General features: G+C 44.2%; 1 protein-coding gene across 2 annotated transcripts in view; it reads left to right on the forward strand.

Annotated features, from left to right (window-relative positions):
- Positions 1 to 25,346, forward strand: part of LOC126183205 (PRA1 family protein 3) — a 71,481-nt gene that overhangs the window by 14,872 nt on the left and 31,263 nt on the right. For both annotated transcript variants that reach the window (XM_049924980.1, XM_049924979.1), the window contains exons 2-3: positions 19,290 to 19,507; positions 20,680 to 20,793. In XM_049924980.1, coding sequence (XP_049780937.1) covers positions 19,290 to 19,507; positions 20,680 to 20,793 — 332 coding nt within the window. The remainder of the gene's footprint in view (positions 1 to 19,289; positions 19,508 to 20,679; positions 20,794 to 25,346) is intronic.

Genomic DNA, 25,346 nt, shown 5'->3' on the forward strand with positions numbered 1-25,346 from the left:
TCCGCCCCAGGACCGGATGGTATCCACGTCCAAATGTTGCTGCATTTATCAACCCATAGTCTGCATTACCTCCTTCGCCTTTATAATCGAATTTGGACCGACAGTACTTTTCCCAGACGATGGCGGGAAGCTATCGTCGTTCCCGTTCCGAAACCTGGAAAGGACAAACATCTCCCCTCTAGCTATCGCCCCATTTCTCTCACGAGTAGTGTCTGTAAGGTTTTGGAGCGTATGGTGAATTACCGTCTAGTGTGGTGGCTGGAGTCCCGCAGTCTTTTAACACCTGCCCAATGCGGATTCCGAAAGCATCGTTCTGCCGTTGACCATCTTGTTGCTCTCTCCACTTATATCATGAATAATTTTCTCCGGAAACGCCAAACAGTAGCAATATTTTTTGATCTGGAGAGAGCATACGATACCTGTTGGAGGACAGGTATCCTCCGCACACTGTTCTCTTGGGGCTTTCTGCCCCTTTTTCTTCGCGAATTTATGGCAGAGCGCACATTTAGGGTGCGGGTGAACACTACTCTCTCCCGTACTTTCTCCCAAGAAAACGGGGTACCCCAGGGCTCCGTGCTGAGTGTTGTACTGTTGTACTGTTTGCCGTTGCCATCAATCCAATTATGGATTGTCTCCTTCCTGATGATGTCTCGGGCTCCCTCTTTGTGGACGATTTTGCGATCTACTACAGCTCTCAACGGACCAGCCTTCTTGAATGACGTCTTCAAGGATGTCTCGATCGCCTCCAATCTTGGAGCATCGAAACCAGCTTCCGTTTTTCTCCCAGTAAGACCGTTTGTGTTAATTTTTGGCGACGTAAGGAGTTTCTTCCACCCTCCTTACATCTAGGACCTGTCAACCTTCTGTTTTCAGACGTCGCTAAATTCTTGGGTCTTATGTTTGACAGAAAAGTATGCTGGTCTTCCCACATTTCGTATCTTTCGGCTCGCTGTCTGCGATCCCTCAACACCCTCCGTGTCCTGAATGGTACCTCCTGGGGAGCGGACCGAGTGGTCCTTCTCCGCCTCTATCGCGCCTTAGTGCGCTCGAAATTGGACTATGGAAGCATAGTCTACTCCTCTGCTCGGCCGTCTATTCTTTGGCATCTCAACTCTATCCACCACCGTGGATTACATTTAGTGTCTGGAGCTTTTTACACCAGCCCTGTGGAAAGCCTTTATGCTGAGACTGCTGAACCTCCGCTGTCCAATCAGTGAGCAATCCTTCTGAGCCGTTATGCCAGCCATCTGTCTTCCATTCCTGCTAATCCAGCCCATGACATATTTTTCGACGCCTCCTTTGATGTAGGGTATGCAGGCCGCCCCTCCTCCGTACTACCACCGGGAGTCCGCTTCCGTCAACTGCTCCATTCTCTTTCCTTCCGCTTTCCTAAAACCTTCTTGACAACTTGGGGTACAGCACCGCCTTGGCTCCGTCCCCGGATCTGCCTGCTCCGTGACCTTTGTCGATTTCCCAAGGATGGTACCCCTTCACTTGTTTATCGTCGGGCATTTGCTGCTCTATGTGCACAAATGACGGAAGCCACATTTATTTACACCAATGGCTCGAAAACATCGTTAGGTGTAGGGAGTGCCTATGTTGTTGGCGACACCCCAAATCACTTTCGGCTTCCCGACCAGTGTTCGGTCTATACTGCGGAGCTTTACGTTGTTCTCCGGGCTGTCCACTACATCCGCCGCCATCAGCGGATACAGTACGTTATCTGCTCCGATTCTCTCAGCTCTCTCCTCAGTCTCCAAGCTCTTTACCCTGTGCACACTCTGGTCTACCGGATTCAGGATTGTCTGCTCTTGCTCCACCTGGGGGGCGTCTCGGTGGCGTTCCTCTGGCTCCCGGGACACGATATCTGCGGAAATGAGGTGGCCGATATTGCAGCCAAGGCTGCAGTCTCTCTTCTTCGGCCAGCTATTCCATCGATTCCCGTCGCTGATCTACAGAGCGTTTTATGTCGTCGTGTTGTTCATTTATGGCACGCGCACTGGTCGACACTTCCCCAAAATAAATTGCGGGACGTGAAAACTCTTCCTTGTGCTTGGACCTCTTCCTCCCGAACACGTAGTCGGGAGGAGGTAATTTTAACTAGACTCCGGATAGGGCTCTGTCTTTTTAGCCATAGACATCTTTTAAGCGGTGATCCTCCCCCATTCTGTCCCCACTGCTCTCAGTTGTAGACGGTAAGACACATTTTAATTGAGTGCCCCTATTTTACTCCGTCTACAGCTGTCGCCTGATATATCGTCAATTTTAGCAGATGACACGCGATCGGCCGATCGCGTTCTAGAGTTCATTCGTGCCAGTGAAATGTCGTCAGTCATTTGAAGTTTTTTTTGGGACAACCAACCCCCTTCTGTAGTGAATTTTTAAGCCTTCCTTCTGCTTTTAGTTTCTCCAATTTTATGACTTTCGTTCCCATTGCTGCTAGTTTCCGTTTTCGTTTTTTTACTGTTTCCTAAGTCACAGACCGGGCACTAATGACCTTAGCAGTTTTGCGCCCTAAAACCATAACACCAAAAAAAAGAAAAGTTCCTTCATGAGTTCATGTGTCCCTGGCTGCAGGCTGCATTTCCTTCGCCCTGACCTCCTTCCCTATCCTCGCTCCTTCCCTGTTGCCACCTCCTTCCTCTCTCTGTCTTCTGATTTATGTTGACCTAGCTATCCACTTGGTTTTCCATATTGGTTGCAATTTTGTTCTTTTTACCTGTTCTTTCATCCTTTTTGGCATGACACACCTGCTTGAGGTTTCACCTCCACTTCAAAATATCCTGTCTTTAGTGTGAGCCATACGGGGAAGAACTCCCTCCCTAATATCTACACTATGGATTCCTCTCCCTTCCTTCCTTCCTTCCTTCCCACTTCATCCCTCCCTCAACCCTCCCTCCAACCCTCCCCCCTTCCTTCCCCACTGTATCACCATCACTTGTAGGCAGTCCGTGTGGTGGAGCTGTTATGTATCCATATGGCTGAGCCCCCTGACAACACAGGGATCACGCTACTGATACCTGAACTGTTTGCTACCCATGTATGCCAAGAATTGGTTGCTAATCTTCTTGGAGCATTGGTACTCCTGGCAACGGCCGCCGTGGCAGAAGGCCCTCGCTTTGGCTGGGTGGTGCCGATGGGGAGAACCCATGGTCGGAGTGGGTGGTATCAGGGCAGAAGCTTGGCGCATGAAGCGTATCAAGCTGCAAAAATCTGGCTGTTCTCAAATGGCCGTTTCTTCAAATCGCGAAGGATCATTCCCTGGCTACACCATAGGAGGGGGGCCACACTCGCCGTCTTGGGATGAAACCCTTTCCCCTTACCTTGTCTGTACTAGGATGGATGGGGACACATTCACCACCACAAAGGCATTGTTTTACATGGAAAATATCGAGGACAAGTTTGGTGAAGTGGAGTCTCTTAGTTAGATGCGGTCGGGCTCCCTATTGATCAAAGCTGCTTCTGCCACCCAGTCCGCAGCTCGTTGTGCCTGTGATAGTCTTGGCAATGTCCTGCTGTCTATTACTCCTCACCAATCTCTGAATATGGTCCAGGGAATAATTTTTCATAGGGACCCAATCCTGCAAACTGATGAGGAACTCCAAGCTGATCTGGAGTGGCGTGGCATTCATTTTGTTCAATGTGTGCAGAAGGGGTCGCAAAGACAATCGCACCGATACTGGCACCTTCATTCTGGCTTTCGAGGGGGATTGGTGCATGCATTTTGGGCACGTGTCTTTCTGCTGTATGGCAGACCCTTTGTGTGGTGATTGGCCACCCACTCCATGGGGAAGCCCCTGTGTTCCGCCACCTGTGTGTGTCAATTGTGCTGACTGCCACTCCCCTCGTGTCCGGATTGCCTGCCTTAGAAGAGAGAAAAGAAGATTCAAGAATACAAGCCCCTTGATTGTCTGTCTTGTGCTGAATCTCACCAAAAGTATGAGAGACTTCATCCAGTGTCACTATCTTTAACTTCTCCTCCTCCTCCTCCTCCTCCTCCCCCCTCGTCCTTACCCAGCCCCGTCCATCTCCCCCGTCCCCCTGCCCTGCAGTTCCCACGACCTCCTATCAGGGAGCCGCTACTCCTCCCCAGCTGAAGAAGTGCCCCCCTTCTTTGGCATCTGCTCTTGGGACCTCTCTCCTCGGCATCTCTCAGGTCGGAAGACTCTTACAACCACTTGGCCACAGGGCGCACCGTCTGTGCACCCCAAGGTCGCCCGCTCTCCTTCGGTTCCAGATCTTGCAGAAGCCTGTACCCCGCTGTGCCCTGTTGATCAAAGCTGCTTCTGCCACCCAGTCCTCAGAAAGAAGAGGAGGAGGAGGAGAACAACATTAATCCCAAGACAAGGCACCGCCGGTGCCCCCATGGGTACCATCTCTCTCCTTGCAACCTGTGTCTGAAATCTTATTTATGGATGTCACCCCATCATTGTCGGTGACAACTACTGACCGAGTGAGCTGACGTCCTCCTCGGCTTCTTCATGTCTACCCCTTGGACTCTCACCACACGATCATCCAGTGGAATTGCAATGGATACTATTGTCACCTAATGGAAGTGCAACATCTTGTCTCCTCCTATTCTGTGTTCTGTCTTGTTCTTCAAGAAACACATTTCCGTGATGGCCACTCTCGAACATTTCGTGGTTGTCGGGCATTCTGTCGGAACTGTGCTGGCCCCGGTGTAGCATCCAGTGGGGTCTGCACTTTTGTTCACTCCGATGTCATTAGCGAGTGAATCCCCCTATGTACCAACTTGGAATTGATAGTGGTGCGAGTGCAGATGACTCTGGCACTCACCATTTGCAGTGTTTACCTCCCTCCAGGTAGCCCACTTCCTTACGTAGCACTGTCTACCTTAAACCAGCAACTCCTGCCCCTGTTTCTTCTCCTTGGGGACTTCAGTGCCCACTATCCACTGTGGCGGAGTGTCACTCCAACGGGTAGGGGCATCCTAATTGGTCAACTTATTACGGACCTCAATTTGTCTCTCCTCGATGGTGGTTCCCCCTCCTTCAGTGCTGCTCATGGCACCTTCTCTGCTATTGATCCCACAATCTCCTCCCCTGCCCTCGTGGCTTCCCTACATTGGTCGTCCTATGATGACTTTTGTGACAGAGACCCTTTTCCAGTGATTCTATTGTTCCCCTGGTGCCACCAGGCAGACAGGCCCCCCATGTTGGGCATTCCACAGGGCCAGTTGGACTTCATATACGTCTGCTGTGCACCTTGCTGCCCCCCCCCCCCCCTCCCTCCCCTCCCCCGCGTCAGGGAGTAAGAATAGGTAAGAATAGGCCCAAGGTATTCCTGCCTGTCATAAGAGGTGACTAAAGGGAGTTTCACACATTTTGGCCTTTATATGATGGTGCCCTGTAGGGTTTTACCTACATTTTTCGAAATTTTCCTAAAGAGCGAGCCAATGGGGAAGGGTGCCTTACATAGCGCATCATGTCCATCGTGCATTGAGATCCTTAGCCCACTTTCTAGTCCTCACATTGCAGTCTCACCCATTCTCTCTGTCATGTGCGAGGACACCTTCCTGGGTGCGTTTTCCACCATGCACTATGCAGTGTCACTTTCTGTGCTGACGATGACCATGAACTTCTTTGTACCTCATATCCAGCATGGTAGCCAGTCCATTGTGGTGGGACCGCCATGTACCCTGTTGGTTGTAGCCCCCTGACAACACAGGGATCACTCTGCTGACGCCTGCGCCGTAAACTCCCCACATATGCCAAGGAGTAGATGCTCGTCAATCTGGGGCATTGGAACTCCCGACAATGGCCATCCTGCCAGATGGCCTCTGCTACAGCTGCGTGGTGCCTGTGGGGAGGGCCCCTGGTTGGAGTGGGTGGCATTAGGGCAGATGACATGCCATGAAGTGTAGTACATCATCTCTTGCTGGTGGTCTGCCGCCAGCAGTCTCTAAGTGGGCAAAACCTAGATTTAATGCTAAGAAATATGATCCCCCAATCGTTCCCTTCCCTGGCCGCACCATGGGAGGAACGCCGAGCTAAGGATGGAACTGAAGCTTATTCACCCTGGTACCTCGTATGTATGAGAAGCTTATTCACCCTGGTACCTCATATGTATGAGAGTTCATGGGGAATCTTTCATGTCAATGAAGCTTCAGTTTTTTGTGGAGCATTTGGAGGACAAGTTTGGGGAGGTGGAGGGCTTGTCCAAAATGTGCTCTGGGTCTGTTTCGATAAAAACAGCATCCTCTGCCCAGTCATGGGCCTTACTCACTTGAGGCAAGTTGGTGGATGTTTCTGTTACCATCACGCCTCATAAGAGCTTAAATACGGTCGAGGATATTACATTTGACTGGGAGTTTCTTTTGCAGTCTGATGATGAGCTGCACATCAATTTAGAGCGGCGAGGTATTCATTTCGTCTGGTGCGTCCTACCAGAGTTCGAGGGATAACCAGCTTGCCACTGGTGCTGTCATCTTGGCCTTCGAGGGTGATACATCGCTCGAGAAAGTAAAGGTGGTGGTCTACCGCTGTGACGTCAAGCCATATATGCCTCCCCCAATGGGATACTTCAAGTGCTGGAAGTTCGGCCATATGTCTTCCTGCTGTACTTTCAGCCCCACCTGTAGAGATTGTGGTCATCCATCGCATCACAATACTCAATGTGCCCCACCTCCCATCTGTGTGAGTATGTGCATGCAAGATCATAAGAGGTGGAAAAGAGCTACCGTGGTACAACAACTGAGTTAAAAAACTGCTACAGAAGCAAAGGGGCTTCACAGCAAACATAAACATAGCCAAAGCCTTGCAGACAAACAAAAATTACATGAAGCGAAATGTAGTGTGAGGAGGAGGGCTATGCGAGAGGCGTTCAATGAATTCGAAAGTAAAGTTCTATGTACTGACTTGGCAGAAAATCCTAAGAAATTTTGATCTTATGTCAAAGTGGTAGGTGGATCAAAACAAAATATACAGACACTCTGTGACCAAAATAGTACTGAAACAGAGGATGACAGACTAAAGGCCGAAATACTAAATGTCTTTTTCCAAAGCTGTTTCACAGAGGAAGACTGCACTGTAGTTTCTTCTCTAGATTGTCGCACAGATGACAAAATGGTTGATATCGAAATAGATGACAGAGGGATAGAAAAACAATTCAGATCGCTCAAAAGAGGAAAGGCCCCTGGACCTGATGGGATACCAGTTCGAATTTACACAGAGTACGTGAAGGAACTTGCCCCCCTTCTTGCAGCAGTGTACCATAGGTCTCTTAGAAGAGCGTAGCATTCCAAAAGATTGGAAAAGGGCCCAGGTCATCCCCGTTTTCGAAAAGGGACGTCGAACTATAGACCTATATCTCTAACATCGAACAGTTGTAGTATTTTGGAACACGTATTATGTTAGAGTATGACGACTTTCTGGACACTACAAATCTACTCTGTAGGAATCAGCATGGGTTTCGAAAAAGACGATCGTGTGAAACCCAGCTCGTGCTATTCGTCCGTGAGACTCGGAGGGCCATAGACACGGTTTCCCATGCAGATGCCGTGTTTCTTGACTTCCGCAGGGCATTTGATACAGTTCCCCACAGTCGTTTAATGAACAAAGTAAGAGCATATGGACTATCAGACCAATTGTGTGATTTGGATTGAAGAGTTCCTAGATAACAGAATGCAGCGTGTCATTCTTAATGGAGAGAAGTCTTCCGTAGTAAGAGTGATATCAGGTGTGCCACAGGGGAGTGTCGTAGGACCGTTGCTATTCACAATATATACAAATGACCTTGTGGATAACATCAGAAGTTCACTGAGATTTTTTGTGTATGATGCTGTTGTATATCAAGAGGTTGTAACAATGGAAAATTGTACTGAAATGCAGGAGGATCTGCAACGAATTGAAGCATCATGCAGGGAATGGCAATTGAATCTCGAAGTAGACAAGTGTAATGTGCTGTGAATACGTACAAAGAAATATCCTTTATCATTTAGCTACAATATAGCAGATCAGCAACTGGAAGCAGTTAATTCCATAAATTATCTGCTAGTAGACATTACGAGTGATTTAGAATGGAATGACCATATAAAATTAATCGTCAGTAAAGCAGATACCAGACTGAGATTCATTAGAAGGATACTAAGAAAATGCAGTCAGAAAACAAAGGAAGTAGGTCACAGTACACTTGTTCGACCACTGCTTGAATACTGCTCACCAGTGTGGAATCCGTGCCAGATGAGTTGATAGAAGAGATAGAGAAGATCCAATGGAGAGCTGCGCACTTCGTTACAGGATCATTCAGTAATCACGAAAGTATTACGGAGATGATAGATAAACTACAGTGGAAGACTCTGCAGGAGAGATGCTCAGTAGCTCGGTACGGGCTTTTGTGGAAATTTCGAGAACATACCTTCACGGAGGAGTCAAGCAGTATATTGCTCCCTCCTACGCATATCTCGCGAAGAAACCATGAGGATAAAATCGGAGAGATTAGAGCCCACACAGAGGCATACTGACAATCTTTCTGTCCAAGAACAATATGAGACTGGAATAGAAGAGAGAACTGATACGAGGTACTCAAGGTACCCTCCGCCATACACCGTCAGGTGGCTTGCGGAGTATAGATGTAGAGGTAGATGTAGATGTGTCAACAGCGGAGACCATCATTCACCTTGCTCGCCAGACTGCAGGATTTTACAAAAAGAGAGGCAAATCATGGCATATAAGACCCTGGACGGACTGATCTACACTGAGGCTAAGAGAAAATATGAGTGCCTGCATCCTGTGGCTATGATCTCCTTATACGCCACCATTACAAGAGCAGTTTTAGCCCCATCAGTTCCACGAATTCCAGTTGGCTCTCAGAGCCAGAAGGCTACACCTGCCTCCTTGATTGGGGGGGGGGGGGGGCACTTCCCTCCCTGTTGCTCCCACACCACCTACTTCGGGAGAAACAGCCATAGGGGCTTTCAGTCCCCACTTCTGAGCCAGAGAAGCATAAGGCTTCTTCGGCTCCTCTCGCTAGGAAGGGCTCCCTTGGGTCACTCCCTTCCCAGGTTTCTGCTAGTGGGAAAGTAGACACCCGCCCGTCGCTGAAGAGCCCAAAAGCAGCTGGTCGTAGAACTTCACGCTCATCCTGTCCTGGAGACTGATTCAGTGAAATCCTCCCAGCCAGAGAAACTCAACAAACAGCACGAGCAATCAAAAAAGAAGAGCCCTAAGAACAAGGAACTTGGGGTGGCACCCATACCACCTCTACCTACAAGTTGTGTCTGAGGATGGGGTGGACGTTCTGACGTCCGCTGAGGACCTGGATCTCACTGGACCCTCAAATGCAATGGATATAGACTGCTCAGGCAATAAGTCGGTGGCAGCAGGTGATCCTGAGGCGTAAACTTCCTTACTGAATGTTCCATGCCTTCCCAGTCTCACAATGTCATTGCGCCAATTTTTTCCACCGCCTGGCTTTGCTATGGCAACTGTTAAGCTTTACACCTGCTTTCTGCATTGCCCTCCAGGAAACCTGGTCCCGGCAATGTGGATCCCTGCCCTCTGTGGCTATAAGGGATATTGCAGGAACCGTAGTGACTATAATCAACTGTCAGGTGGAGTTCGCATTTATGTCCTAAACACCCTAGTGACACTGTGCCCTTTCACACCCCTCGTGAAGCTGTGGCTGTCAGAATATGGACGATGCAGGAAATAACTGTCTGCAATGTACATCTTCCTCCAGATGGTGCAGTACCCCTGAATGTATTAGCTGCACTGATTGATCAACTCCCTAAACCTTTCCTACTTTTGGGAGACACCATGTGGGGTGACACTGTGCTTACTGGCCGAGGCAAGGGTGTCAAAACTTTACTGTCTCGGTTTGACCTCTGCCTCTTAAATACGGGGGCCGCCACACATTTCAGTGTGGCTCGAGGTAGTCAGTCATTGATTTATCAATTTGCAGCCCAGGACTTCTCCCATCTACCCACTGGTGAGCACATGGTGACCTGTGTGATAGTGACCACTTCCCTATCCTCCTGTCACTGGCCCCCTGTCAGGCGCACAGACTCCTGCCCAGATGGGCTTTAAACAAGGTGGACTGGGAAACTTAACCTCTGATGTCACCATTGACTCTGCCCCGCATGGTGACATCGATGTGATGGTTGATCAGGTGACTACCACAACCATTTCTGTGGCAGAAAATGCAATCCCTCGCTTTTTAGGGTGCCCCTGGCGAAAGACAGTCCCTTGGTGGCCGCCTGAAGTCACTGAGGCAATTACAGAGCATCAGTGAGCTTTGCGGCGTCATAAACGAAACCCTTCCCTAGACCATCTGATAGCCTTTAAGCGGCTCCTTGCCCTTGTACACCAGCTTATAAAATGACGGAAACAAGAGTGTTGGGAGAAGTATGTGTTAACGGCTGGGTGCCATACGTCATCTTCCCAAGTCTGGACAAAGATCGGACGTCTTTTTGGGTACCAAACCCCAACAGGTGTCACTGGCGTTAACATCAATGGCGTGCTATGTACCGAAGCAAACACAATTGCCGAGCAGTTTGCTGAGAACTATGCTCGAGCCTCTGTGTCGAAGAACTACGCCCCAACCTTTCACACCCTCAAATGGCAGATGGAAAGGAAAGTCCTCTCATTCACTACACGCCACAGTGAGTGTCCATAACGCCCCATTTACAGAGTGGGAGCTCCTCAGCGCACTTGCACATTGCCCTGACACAGCTCCTGGGCCGGATCGGATCCAGTCAGATGATTAAACATCTCTCATCTGACTACAAGTGGCATATCCTCGTCATCTTCAACCGGATCTGGTGTGATCGCATCTTTCCTTCGCAATGGCTGGAAGCACCATAGTTCTAGTGCTCAAACACGGAAAAAACCCACTTGATGTGGATAGCTGCTGGAACGTATGGTATGTCGGCGGTTGGGTTGGGTCGTGGTGTCACGTGGCCTACTGGCTCCATGTCAGGGCAGCTTCCACCAGGCTCACTCTACCACTGATTATCTTGTGTCCCTTGAGTCTGCCATCCGAACAGCCTTTTCCAGACGCCAACACCCGGTTGCCATCTTTTATGATCTATGCAAAGTGTAGGACACCACCTGGCAACATCATATCCTTGCCACATTATACGGGTTTGGTCTCTGAGGCCTGCTCCAGATTTTTATCCAGAATTTTCGGTCGCTCCATACTTTCTGTGTCCAAGTTGGTGCCTCCCATAGTTCCCCCCCCATATCCAGGAGATTGGGATCACGTAGGGCTCTTATTGATTGTATCACTATTTTTAGTAGCCATTAATGGTCTAGCAGCAGCTGTAGGGCCACCCATCTCACCCTCTCTGTATGCAGACAACTTCTGCATTTCGTACTGCTCCACCAGCACTGTTGTTGCTGAGCAGTGCCTACATGGAACCATCCACAAGGTGCAGTCATAGGCTGTCGCACACGGTTTCCAGTTTTCAGCCACTAAGATGTGTGTGATGCACTTTGGTCGGCATCGTACCGTTCATCCGGAACCAGTACTTTACCTTCATGATGGTCTACTCAGTGTAGTGGAGACATATCGATTCTTAGGACTGGTTTTCGACACCCAATTGACTTGGCTACCTCACCTTCACCAGCTGAAGTAGAAGTGCTGGCAGCACCTCAATGCTCTCCGCTGCCTGAGCAACTCCAACTGGAGTGCAAATCGCTCTACCCTGTTGCATCCTGCAGCTCTACAAAGCCCTTGTTCAATTCCGTCTTGACTATGGGAGTCTCATTTATGGTTCGGCGGTGCCCTCAGCATTGCGTGTACTCGACTCAGTGCACACCTGTGGCATTCACCTAGTGACGGGAGCTTTTAGAATGAGTCTGGTGACATGCACAACTGCTCGCCAGTTACATTGCACACATTCGTAGTTCTCCTAAGCATCCAAAATACCGTCTCCTTTTTCCACCCACGGCAGTTCATCTCCCTCATCGGCAGCCCATGTGTAGGCCACAGATTTGTCTGGACCTTTTGCATGACCCTAAGGACTTAGTTACTCCTGCCACTCTCCGCTGTCATTTCCTCTAGATTCTTGATGTGTTATGGGGCTCTGAAGTGGTTTACACAGACGGCTTGATGGCTGATAGTCATGTTGGTGTCACCTATGTCCACAGAGGCCGTTTTGAACAGCATTCCTTGCATGATGGCTGCAGTGTATTCACTGCATAGCTGGTGGCCATCTCTTGTGCACTGTCCCACCTTGACTGCTCAGTGACGAAATCTTGGGTTACCGGACTCATTGCCGCTGATTTTACGTGACGCCTCATCAGCTGCTTTAGTTTCACGTTTTATTCGTGAGGGTGGGTTTTATCATTTGATCTAAGTTTTAATGCGTATCGCTTGCCAATCTGTGTCCTCCACCCCAGTGCGTCTAGGGTGGAGGTTTTAATGTGTTGCAGAGTGGCTGGTTGCTCCTTTTTTATCCTCATGGTCAGCCATCCATGGTAATCTGCTTTGTCATTTTAATCTCTTCATCCTGTTTCTTGCATTTATGTGGTTTTATTGTCCCCTTTTGTCCATTTACATGTTTGTTGCCTTTCATCGTTCTTGTGATTTTTCCTTTCATTCCGTTTTGAGTTGTCAGTCTCATTTGTTTTGTTTTCACACTTGTCGCATTGTTTTATTCGGAACAAGGGACTGATGACCTTGTAGTTTGGTCCCTTTCCCCCCTCTTTTAAACCAACCAGCCAACCACTTTTGACGCCTCCCTCTCGAATTCCATTGATGTAGCCGTGGAAGGCATCTCTGCCACTATTCTTCATGCTGCTGGCACAGCTGCCCCCTTATCCTCAGGTCCCTCTAGTCGTTAATCGATACTCTGGTGGAACAAGAATGTTGCAGTCCCTGTCCAGGACCGCCAACGGAGGCTGCAGCGATTTAAACTACATCCATCACAGACCGACATCCTCACTTTAAAGCATTTCCATGCTAAGGCTTGTTACCTTATTAAGTGAAGTGAAAAGCAATGCTGGGAGTGCAATGTTTCCTCCCTGGGGACACATGCCACTTCATCACGGGTTTGGTCCAAGTTCATAGCCTTCTGGGTCACCAGTGACAGTCTACTGTCCAGGGTCTGAGCCTCCAAGGTGCTCTGTGCACTGATCCATTGGTTCTTGGTTCTCGCAGAACACCTCGCGACAGCATCATTGTCCTCTTCCTACCCTACTGCCTTTCTCCGGCAGAAATGCAGAGTTGTCCACCTCCCCCCCCCCCCCCTCCCTTCCCCGTTTCATCCCACACCATGTTGAGCCCTATACTGCACCCTTCACTGAATGGAGAATTGGTGCAGGCTCTTAGTTCTTCACGAGACACGGCCCCAGGCCCGTATTCCTTCCACAACCAAATGATCCAACACTTGGACATTCCCCAGGGGCAACAGCTCTTCAGTGTCTTCAACCTCATTTGGCTCAAGAGTGCTTTTCCATCACAATGGCCGGACAATATAATTATCCCCGTCCGGTGCCATCACATTTTAGTTGCCCTCCATGACTGGGTCTTCTGTGGTCCCCTTCGGATTTTTATCCGTGAGTCATCTCACAGGCTCTTCCGGGTTAGAGTTGTCACTTCACTCAGTGCCCCTCAGATTTAGGAGAATGGTATCCCACAGGGTTCTGTGCTAAGTGTCACACTCTTCCTCATTGCCATCAATGGGCTTGCGACCTCTGCTTGCCCCAGCATTGTATGTTGGCAATTTTTGAATCTGGTGCAGCTCTCACTCAGTAGCATCTGTCGAGTGCCATCCGACAGGCGTCTGCACGGGCCACCGCTCATGGCTTCCAGTTTTCTTCCTCCAAAACACTCTTGTCGTTGACCCACAGTACACTCCAAGCAACCAGCTCCTCGATGTTGTAGCACTGTCCCGTTTCTTTGGCTTTAGTTTTGATAATATGCTGACATGGCTGCCCCACATTCGCCACCTATAGACTACATGTATGTGGAAGATTAATTCTGCCTCCTGGCCTACACATTTTGGGGTGCAGACCATTCCACTCTCATCCATCTTTACCATGCTCTGGTCTTGTCCAGACTAGATTATGGTGGTCAGGTTTATGGCTCAGCAGCTCCTTCCACTTTGAAACTCCTTGACCATGTCCATCATTGTGGGGTGCGTCTGGCTATTGGTGCCTTTCGCACTAGTCTTGTTGATAGTCTCCTCACAGAAGAGGGGAATCCCCCTCTACACATCTGACAGAGCGAACTCCTTGTTTCTTTTGCATTCACCATTCGCAAATTCCCTGACCATTCTGTGTACCCTGTGCTCTTTGCCAATGAGGGATGTCTCCCTCCTAACACCTGTCCATGGGTGGGATTGCCGGTTGGCATGTGTCTCGCTTCCCTCTGTCAGGATCTCCATCTCTACTCACTGGACTGCACCTTGTCTTTCCTCCCATACCCCCCACCCTTGGATGGTGCCTAGATCACGTACTAGGACTGATCTATTCCAGGGTCCTAAGGTCTCTGTTGCTCCTATGGTTTACCAGCGTCGTGTATGTGCCATCTTTGCAGAGTTCTAGGGTGCCACCATCTTTTACATTGATGGTTCTAAGACACTCGATAAGGTGGGATACCCTTTTACGTTTCCTACTGGCTTCAAACACCATTTATTGCTGGGATCATGTAGTGTCTTCACAGCAGAGCTTCTAGACATTCACAGGGCCCTCCATTTAGTTTCTCATGTCTCCCTCCACAGTGTTCTAATTTGTTCAGACTTCATGAGCAGACTGCAGGCTATCGACTGATGCTACTCTTGTCACCCTTTGGTCTCTGCTATCCATGACCTTCTCTCCACTCTTGAGTGTGCCATCTGTTCAGTCATCTTTCTCTGGGTCCCAAGTCATGTGGGCATCCCAGGAAATGAACTGGCTGACCGTTTGGCTAGAGAAGCAGGTACTTACCGACTATTTCCTTTCACGATTCCAGCTTCAGATACGTGGGTCTGTCAAATCTCTCTTTGTGCAAAAGTGGAATGCCATCTGGAGTGCTACTGCTCTTAGTAATAAACTCCCCACAATCAAGGAGTCTACTGCAGTTTGGCGCTCTTCCTTCCACTCCTCTAGGAAGGAGTCCACTGTTTTATGCCGTTTACGCATTGGTCATACCCTGCTCACCCATTGTTTCCTCCTACGTAACAACACACCCCCACAATGTGGTTGTGGAGCCAAACTGACGATATCTCACATATTGGTGGAATGTCCCTTTCTTTCAGCGCATGTTAAGGATAGTCTTTCCAATTGCTTAAATTTAATTTTAGCAGACAGTCTACGGATGGTTGAACTGGTCCTCATTTTCCTCTAAGAATGTGGTTTTTATTTCCAGATATGAGGTCCTACTTTAGTCTTGGAGCAGAGGCATGTTGGTTGTGGTTGGGACTTCGTTTAGTCTTCCTGGTCTGTGGCCCCATGACCACCCCCCTTTTTTTCCAGGTTTTAGATTTGGTCTCACCTTTTATGCTTTTATTGTGCGTGTTTAATGTTCATCATTTTATCATTTGACTCCTCTGACTGGATCCCTCCACTTCTATTGGACCCTCTTTCTTCTGAGACTAAGTTAGGAATCGCCGGGCTGATGTCACTGTTGGGCCCCATAACCCCCTCTCAATCAATCAATTAATCGGTGTGTGGGCAGTGATTCTTGGTGTCCACATACGTGGACCGGCTATTATTCCACAACACTCTGACGGAGGAATGTACCGGGACTTCCTGCAGAATACTCTGCCTGGGCCGCTTGCAAGTGAGCCATTGGCAGAACAACAGGTCATATGGTTTGTGCATGATGACACATCCCTCTTCCACATTACAGCTCACGGACACCTCAGCATTGTCTTTCCCTGACATTAGGTAGGACACAGAGGCCCTGTAGCATGGCCTGCTAGATTACTGGACGTAAACCTTCTGGACTCTTACCTCTGGGTGCGTTTGAAAAGTGTTGTTTGCTGAATCAGTTCTTGATGTGCAGACCATTCAACAGCATGTTGACAACATCTGTGATGCTATTTTTTGAGAGGCCGGGACGCACGAAAGTGTGCGGCAATCCATAATGCGACGTGTAAACGCATGCATTGCATCCCATGTAGACCACTTGAGACACCTGGTGTCATGTGGATGCATTGCAGCTCTGTACTGTGTTCCAGGATTATTTTTGTCATTGCATGCACATTGTCCATTTCTGGACACATGTTTATAGGACCTTTTTTTCTCCATTTTGTCAGGAATACATCTGGGCAGTTTGTCAGTTTTATTAATGTTCACTCTGTATAGCGTTCTGTCTGGGAACCCGCCTCCCCACTGTGGTGTGTACCCAATCCTATGATTCAGATGCACCTCTCCTATAGCTCCAAGGAAAATGCTGATTCCACATTACCATGTGCCTATTTATTTCAACTCTCCGTGACTACGCAAATTCGACACGCATCTACATAGAGGGATAGGAAATCAATGACACGGTGGATTGTGTGTTTTGCACATTCTAGGGGACACAAGAAGTATTCTCTGCTGAGTACATTTGTGTATATGCTGCAGAGTTGCGAGTCATACCATGGGCTATATCTTGCCACTAAGGACTTCCTCGTTTGTAGCAACTCCATGAGCTGCTGACAAAACATATCTCAATGCTATCCCAGAAACTTGTTGGTCACTAACATCAGAGACCTATTAGTTGACATCCATAGCTCCATAACCACAGTAACTGAGCCATGTGGGTATTCTCGGAAATGAACTCATTGACAAATTATCTAAAGAAGCAACCACAGGAGACAAACTTAAATTTGGAGTACCAGGCACAGACCGAAGATGGCAAGTTCGACATCAAATTTTGAGTATCTGGGATATGGAATGGCAGGCTACCATGACCCTCAACAAGCCTGGAGAAATTAAAGGTACCACCGAGGTGTGGCACACTTCTCTTCAAGCCTCTCGTAAAGATGTCATCGTACTGTGCTGAATCTGTGAGAGCTACACCAGACATACCCACAAGTTCCATTCACCTCAGGAAGACTCCCCTTAATGCAGCTGTGTTAGTAATCTCACAATAGCCCATATTCATGAAGTATGTGGCCTGATGGTTCATCTGAGGTGAGCAATTAACCTGTCTACCTCCTTACCACAGATACTTGCAGATGATGGGATAACAGCTAACATCATAAGTTTTCTGAGGGAAAGCAGATTTTATAATAAAATTTATTGCAATTCAATGTTTAGTGTTGGGTGGATCTGTGGGGGGAGAGGGGTTCCTCTCACTGCGGCATGTGGCCTTACAGCAACTTTCTACCTCTGCACTGTCAGGCCATTATAAATTTTTTTCTCTCTGTTTTATTTCTGTAAGTTTAAGCTAACTGCCTCTAAATTCCTTACAGTCTTCATTTTCTCAGCCCATTTTAATATGACAATGATTCCCTCTTGTGAAGTGTCCTTCAGTGACTGGTTAGATTTTAGCTGCCTGGGTTTTGTCTCACTTGAACTACTTCTTACTGTTGCACTTATTTTCATCCACGATGAGAAGGATGCAAAACCCGGAGCTGTCAGTTCTCCTTTTCTTGGTCCACATTGCTTTATTTGAATTACCAAAGCAACAAGGGACTAATAGACAAAATGCCTAATCTCTATAAACCTGTAGGCATCATCTACTTTTTGGATGGAGGTGGGGTGGTTGGGACTGAGGCATCTTCCACTACATACTGGTTCTGAGGGTCCCTCGACCCTACCTATTTTGCCAGCTGCCTTGGTCATCCCTCTTGCTCTATTTTAATTGTGTTTAGATGAGGTTAGCCCCCCTTTTTCTGCTCCACCCTATTTTCTGTTTTAGTGGTAGCACACTGGTAAATAGTTTGTGCTGTTCCTCTCTTTTAACACCTTCATTATGATGAATCGTCACTGAAGTGGCATGGACAATGGTCACTGTCGCATGCAGAGCCCTGGGGGAACACTCGTTTGGCATTACCTGTCTACTGACCTAATTATTTCACTGGCTTATTTTAGTATTGTTGGTCCAACTGATATCCATTACATTTTAGCATACTCACTTCTACTATTACAAATTTCCCACCTATAAGATATTGTTTACACTTAATGGTCTTCGCCCTTAATTGGGTTGGCAGGTGGCAGGGGCCATATGAGAGTGGGGTTTGTCTTGCTGCAGATGGACTCTGGGAGACCTCTCATCTGCTCTGACCTACAGTCTAGCTGGAACCATATACGTTTACTTATCTTTAAATTATTTCTCAGCTCTGGCACCAGTATTGCTTCAAAGACCTTGATCTAATCACTCGTCCAGTCTTTCATAATTCAATCAAAGTTCTGGCTGACATAAGTGACATGAGATGAACTCTTTTGATAGAGGGACTACTGATTTCGCTGTTTAGTCTTTTAACCCCCCACCAACCAATAATGTAGAAATTTGTCCTGCTAGTATCAATGACCTTGAGCTGTCAATCAAGGAAAACCCATCCCATTTGCAAATACACTTCAGTAATAATCTAATTTTCTCATCTGCTTGCATGATTTAGAATTTTAAAAGGAAGTTGATATGTCTTGAACAATCTCCATATATTAAACATAGAGGACTATCAATTAGCAGCCATTTCTGGAAGGATAATATGGGGAAAGGAGAATTTGTCATGCATGTAAAAATAAAGTTCAAATATATTGATAAACAGTAATTTCTGTTTAGATAAAAAATTGAATGCATTTGTGTGTAAGCTGTGGGTACCAGAAAAGTCATATAAAATTGTTAACTATGTAGACCCAGTTGGGAAACTTTCAATATTCTTGCAAAAAACTGAGTCGTCATATCACTTAGCAGACAAGACATTACATGATAGGCTCTGAGGACTTTACTATTAAATATTGTGTTAGACTTAGATAAAAGGAACAATGTTTAAATATTACTTAACACTCACAGCATATGTTCTGTTGTTAATTTTCCCATCAAAATCACACATGAAAACAGAACACTAATAGACAACATTTTTGTAGATTAAAATGTAGTCAGTGATATGTTCATGCACTAGTGAATGATCTCTGTGGCCATGATGCAAAACTAGCCAAACTACACAACTTATCTGATTAGAGTCAAGTGGTATCATATAAAACAGAGTAATTAATGAACAGAAAACAAAGTTTAAAGGCTGCCCCACAAGGAGGTGCTGGAAAGATGTGCATGTCAGTTATGATCCATGGAACACACAGTTAACCAACTTATCTTGTAATTTGGATATTAATTAATCTCTAACTGAATTTAGTTTTGTATTGGTCTCCTAAAAGAAAAAGTTTACAGATTGTGTTTCTTACTTTTTTCAGTGTTATTCATCCAGTGGATTTGTTTCTGGGATTTCTGTCAACATTTGGTGCATTTTGCCTTTTTTACTATTTCATTAACTCTTCAGCATCAACCAGAGCATTTAAGAAGAACTACCCAGTTTTTGGACTGATACTTATATTAGTTGCCATTCACTTTGCTGTTTATTTGCTGGGGTCCATGTTAGTTTTTCTGATGGGTATATTGCTTCCTATTGCAGGTAAATTTGTTTATTAAATGTGAAGTGAAGCCATTTAAGCAAACATATATTTTAAAATTAAATTAAAATAAGTAATCATCTGCCTGCTTTTTGTAGTTATGATTCCAGTAAATATGTCAATAAAATACACTAGTTTTCTGATCACTAGTTTTATGCCAAAAAATTTCTGTGTACATAGTGTCCTGTGTGCATGGCAGTATACTGACTGAAGAAGACAATCTGCAATCCTTGTCTTAATTTTTCAGCTTTTTGTGGAAATTTTATTTGTATAGTAAGGACTAGGTGCTAATGAGTTATTAAAGTAGCATACTGCATATAGGATTATAACAGTATCTCTCTTTTAGTATAGCACAGTTGTTTTCATATTAAACATCCCAACTTATTCATTGCTGAAATTTATCATTTCATGTCTTTTATGTACATAACAATTTTTGTATTAGACTAGTTTAAATTAATACAGCCGCACACATTTTAAATAAAGTTATTTTTGTTATTAATCCAAGGGCAAACCAACATGTAGGTTGATAACAGCTTTACATTCTTAACTTTTAAGCATGTTCTTTCCTTTCTTCCCCCTCCCTTCTTTTCCTCTGTTTATCAACGTCACATTACATTTCACTTTCTCTTACTGGAGTTGCTTACTGGGCAGGTGCCTGCCATTTTCTGAAAATTTATATATTTTTTCTCCTCCTTTTGGCCACTGATTACAACAAATATTTATTTGGTTGTGTTTTTTACAAAAGTATTGCTTTTACTGGATGTACAGTTTCTATCTAGAGGGAGTACAGAAATTGCACTTGTCTGTTCTGGTCTATTATACGCTTAGAGCTTTGCTTCTACCCAAACTTAATCTTATATGTTTTTGTTTCTTGAACCGATATTGACATGCCATTATCCAATATAACTAACTTTATGCTGACCAAACCTTCTAAAAAGGATCAAAAATGTGTGGCACCCAACATAGATGTATGACAGTAATCAAACTTATTCAGTTGCTGCATCACTAAAAAAAAGTATCCATCCAAAGTAGTTTTGCTTGGAGATAATGTAGCCAGGTTACTTGAAAAAGGACGCCAGTTTACTTTTATCAGTGCAGCTCCTTTTTTTTTTTGGATTTAATTTTCCAGAATTTTCTTTGATGTTGTCACTAACTTTGTTTTTATTTCTTTCAGTAACATTTGTGCATGCATCTATGAGACTTCGAAACATGAAGAATAAACTTGTTAATACGATGGAGGCAATATGTTTGAAGAGAACACCAATGGGTGTTTTTCTGGAATCCATTGGTATGGATGTCCTAAAAACCTAAACATATATAATTTTTAAGAAGTTTTGTTGACCACTGTTTCCATGTGGTGTGACAGCATTTTTATGTGCACAGAATTGTGCACTTGATGAACTTGCCTGTAGTGAATAAATTATATAACTGCTGTATTTTATTTAATATAACATTTTCTGTACCAAATAGTAATATTTAATGTATAACAGACTGAAATGCTGGAAATGAAATCAAGGTACTTTTTGTGGTTCAATAATTAAAATAGCAAAGTTCTTGTCCATTAGGCCCAAAAACAAGCAAGAGTAAAATAAAAAAAAAGAAAAGAAAAAGAAAAGGTGGTGCATGCTTGAAATGATTTTAGTCTTTTGAAAATGTGTTTGTGCTTAGACAAAAGTTAATAAAATATTTGACATATTTTAAATCAAATTGTGCTACTAAGTAACAAAGGAGCCAATATCAGTGTAGAGGACTAAATCACATCCAAGCTATGGTATTGTTTCAAATTGTTCACACGATTCGTAAAGTAGATACAGTATTAAAATATTCGTGCCCTTTGATAAAGTGCTTTGTGGACACTTTTAACCAATCCTGAACATAAACTTCAGTGATTGCCATGATGCTTTCTGTGCAATGTTTTTAGTCTAGAGAAAAATGTCGAAGATAAAAATTGTTACGGAAATGAAAGTAGAGCCCTTAGGCACGACTTCTTTGCAGTAAAGTGTAATAGATATAGTAGAAAATTTTTATCTTTTGTGAATAGCACTTAAATCCATCATTTGCTTTTTGTGAAGCTTGGCTACCACTTATTTAGACATATGTCGAGAGAGCAGAAAGAACTGAGGAAACGTATAAATATGTTGATCTGTTATTAAATTGTGAATTTTGCTCTGAAAAAAACCAAAACAGGTCCTCTGTCAAACTTTTTGCATCATTTTCACAGTTTTGTACTTACTGAACTAGTGCTAGAATTTCACAAAACTTTACTTTTTATTACATATTCATGTCTTTAAGTTTCTTTCCTATAACAGTGTATCATGATGTTCACTTATTCCTCATGTCATCATTGTGCAATCAGAGTATCAAAGTGAGTTGATGGGTTATAGAAACCTGACAGAAACAAAAGTGTTAACCTAAAGGATATGTTGTCAGTCTTTCAAATATGTCAGTGCTGACAGTGTAGATCAGCAGAAGAGGAGAATTAATTTCTGAACAGAAGTGTATTTTTGAAGGCTGTAATTTTTTAGCATAAAGGTAAAAAATTTTGTCTGAATCAGTGTCTGAATTGCACTGCTTGGTTTAGCTGCAATATTTAGTGACATCATATCATTACTGTGTGCATAAAAAATTTAATCTTGATAGCTGCACAAACATTCTGAATGAGGGGGGAGCAGCAGCAGACCTTCGTGAGAGTTTTTGGATTTCCTGCAAGTGGTGATGTCTGTTTTTATGCAGATGTAACGTGTTTTTTTATGTCAGTTTTTTGACTGAAAACATTGATTGCTTCTAGTCTGGGTTTTGAAAACAGAATTGTCATATTTTAGAAAATTCTTGATTGGTGAACAGATGAAATAGTTTTCTCTAAACATCGGATTCAGTGGCAAAAAAAAAAAAAAGTGAAACACCGTCATTCGATGAAATGCTTGACATTTTAGTGTTTAGATGTCACAGCTGTAGAAAGAAAATAGGACACAGGTCAATAAAAATTCATGAAATAATGTTCTGGGAATGATATACTACATGTTGTTGGAGGAAAGTTCTGGTAGAATGTAAATACTTTTGGATTAGAGGAGACCATGCACGGAAAAGCAGAAGTGTTGAGTCATTGATAGGCACAGAAAAAAGAAAGAAAACTTGCTAATTTTTGGAGTAATCCTTTTTTGAACTTGAGTAAACCAGTTCAAAAAAGGATTATTCTGAAAGCTTGCAAGTTTTTTCTTTCTTTTTGTTTGTGCCATCTACAGCTCAATCCTTATACTTTTCGGTAAGTGCTCTCCTTTAATCCAAAAGTATATAATAATACTCCTAGATAACACAGTTCATAATTTCCACTTCATATAATCAGAAATTTACGATCAAAATCTTCACATTGTGATGCATAAAAATGCTCACAAATTTTGAAATGCAGCTGTAGAAGTCAATAATGGTCTTAAACATATATTAAAAAATGTTGAATGTGGATAATTCTGTGTAAAGTTAACTTATATCTTTTTTTCAAAACTCCATGAGTCACATCTTAAGCAAGCTACCTTCGTTAGTACTCTCTTTAATCACATAAAAAAATTGTGCTATTTCAATAACTGTATTTGACATGGGACTTCTTTATTTTCCATTATAAGTATGAAAAATGTGTGGATTGAAGCTCTGTCAGTGGAGTTGACTTTTGTACTTCCATTTCTGTTTAGTTTGACATATGTGGCAATTCAGTCTGATGCCATTGATGGTTTTGTATTGAAACTTGTGTGTCTATGTGACAGATAAGCAGCTCTCTCATGATATCCCTTAAAAATGTTACTATTTTGGCACAGCTGAGATGTAAGAACTTGGCCAGGCTGCATTTGAATATTTTTGTGTTCAGCAACTGAACATAATGGGACTCCTTTGTTCCTCCAATTAGCAAGCTTATACTGGGCCTTGTATATCCGTAATATTTGTTGTATTGATGTAGACATATAGTGTACATATTTTGAATGAGATGTGTGAGTATTTTTGTATGTTCTGTGGAATTCAAAACACATTTGAGATTATACAGAAAGTTTCTCATTCCTTCATTTGTCAAAATTTTTGACTGACTTTTTCTGAAGCTGTAATGTACTATGAAGTGAAACTGTGTACTGCATGTTTGAAGACTTACTTGATGTGTGTGCGCGTGTGTGTATGTGTGTGTGTTTTTTGTACTTCTTTGTGTCTTTTGTCACATTAACAACTGGGCATGTTTTATGGCTGTGTTTATTTCTGCGATAAATCTTAAAAGTTCAGTTTATTTTCATTTTGACATGTCCCAGACTATCTTGAGTGTTGCCATGGTGCATTTGTTGCAGTAATGTGTAATTCTTTAATGTATTATTATAAACTAAATAACAGTAAGTAAAAGCTTTGTTGGTGATGTTTTCATAAAGGTTATATGTATTGCCTCACAGCCTAAAAGATGGAACAATAAATTAATGCCAAGAATTAATGCATTTGTTTCACATACAAATCCAATAAACCTTCTTCAAATGGGAAGTGGAAATGTTTTTATGGACATTCTCTCTCTCTCTCTCTCTCTCTCTCTCTCTCTCTCTCTCTCTCTCTCTCTCTCTCTCTCTCTCCCCCCCCCCCCCCCCCCCCCCCTTCCTGGTATACTGTGAAAATGTTATTTGGAAAATACCTTTTTAGAGCTTCCTGTGTACTTTGTCAAATATGGTGTTAATTAGAGCCCTGTGATTGAACATTGTTAGTCTGTTGTGATATATATGTCCATATAATTAACATGTGCAATTCCGCCAAATTATTTTAATTAAGTTATCACTTTGCATGTTTTGCTGTAAAGTAATGTCATACTGCATTGTTGGCTGGAATACCCCTGATGGGTTGTTAAGAAACCTAACTGGAAAGACTTCTCTTCCTCTCCTAGGATGACATCTTTCCTTTGCAATATAAGAATGTTGTGTAATGATGCACTTCTGGGCCTTCAGCTGAGCTCTTTTTTGCACAATACCTCCATGAACAACCAATTCATCCTCTTCACGTGCTGGAATTTATGCCTTTGTGTGCACTCACAGCACTTGGAGAAGTCTGGGTCAGTCGTCAAAGTATTGTACATAAAATGGAAATGACAACTCGGTTGAACACCCAGAAGTACGATTTACTGTAATGGAGGAGTTGTGATGCAGTAGCTTTAGTTAATCTGTTCCTTTAAGCTGGAGTGGAAATGATTGTGACAGTGGTAGTTGTGATAAGTTGGAATTGTTAATAGAACAGTTTTTAAATGATGCCAAGTTATCACAGCAATATTTAGCAGAGTAATTGAGTACTGGTGTGTGTATTGAAATGAGTAATATTTGTAATTTTATACTGGATTTGACTTTAAGTACTGCACACACAACTTTCCCTTTGCAAAATTGGACATAATTTGAGGCAGTTGGGATACTGATATTGTTGCCAAATGCAGTCATTGTTGGTATATAGTTCAGTAACAGAATGCCACGTTAAGGTTTGATTAAAATTCTAATATTTGTTACACGTTTGTGTGTCCGATCTCATTCCTGCAAAACAATACCTTTTCTTATGGCAGAAATTCCAGATGAGAGTTAAATGGTAAGTGTAGCTAGACTACGAAAGAAGTAACATAAAGATCAGTATTAAATATAATATCTAGTGATAAACAGAGCAGTAACTTTCAAAAAATTTTGTACCAGATTTATTGAGACTCGTGATTGCAGTAACCACTTCTTTTACCGAATTTGGATGGTGATTAGTGTTACTATATGATGATATAACAATTCCAGCTAGGAGATCTGGATTGACATGTTACTGGTATAGGAATGATTCTGAACATAGTGGGCTGACTAGTGGCAGCAA

This window comes from Schistocerca cancellata, chromosome 4 (assembly GCF_023864275.1).
Source record: "Schistocerca cancellata isolate TAMUIC-IGC-003103 chromosome 4, iqSchCanc2.1, whole genome shotgun sequence".
NCBI classification, from domain to species: domain Eukaryota; kingdom Metazoa; phylum Arthropoda; class Insecta; order Orthoptera; family Acrididae; genus Schistocerca; species Schistocerca cancellata.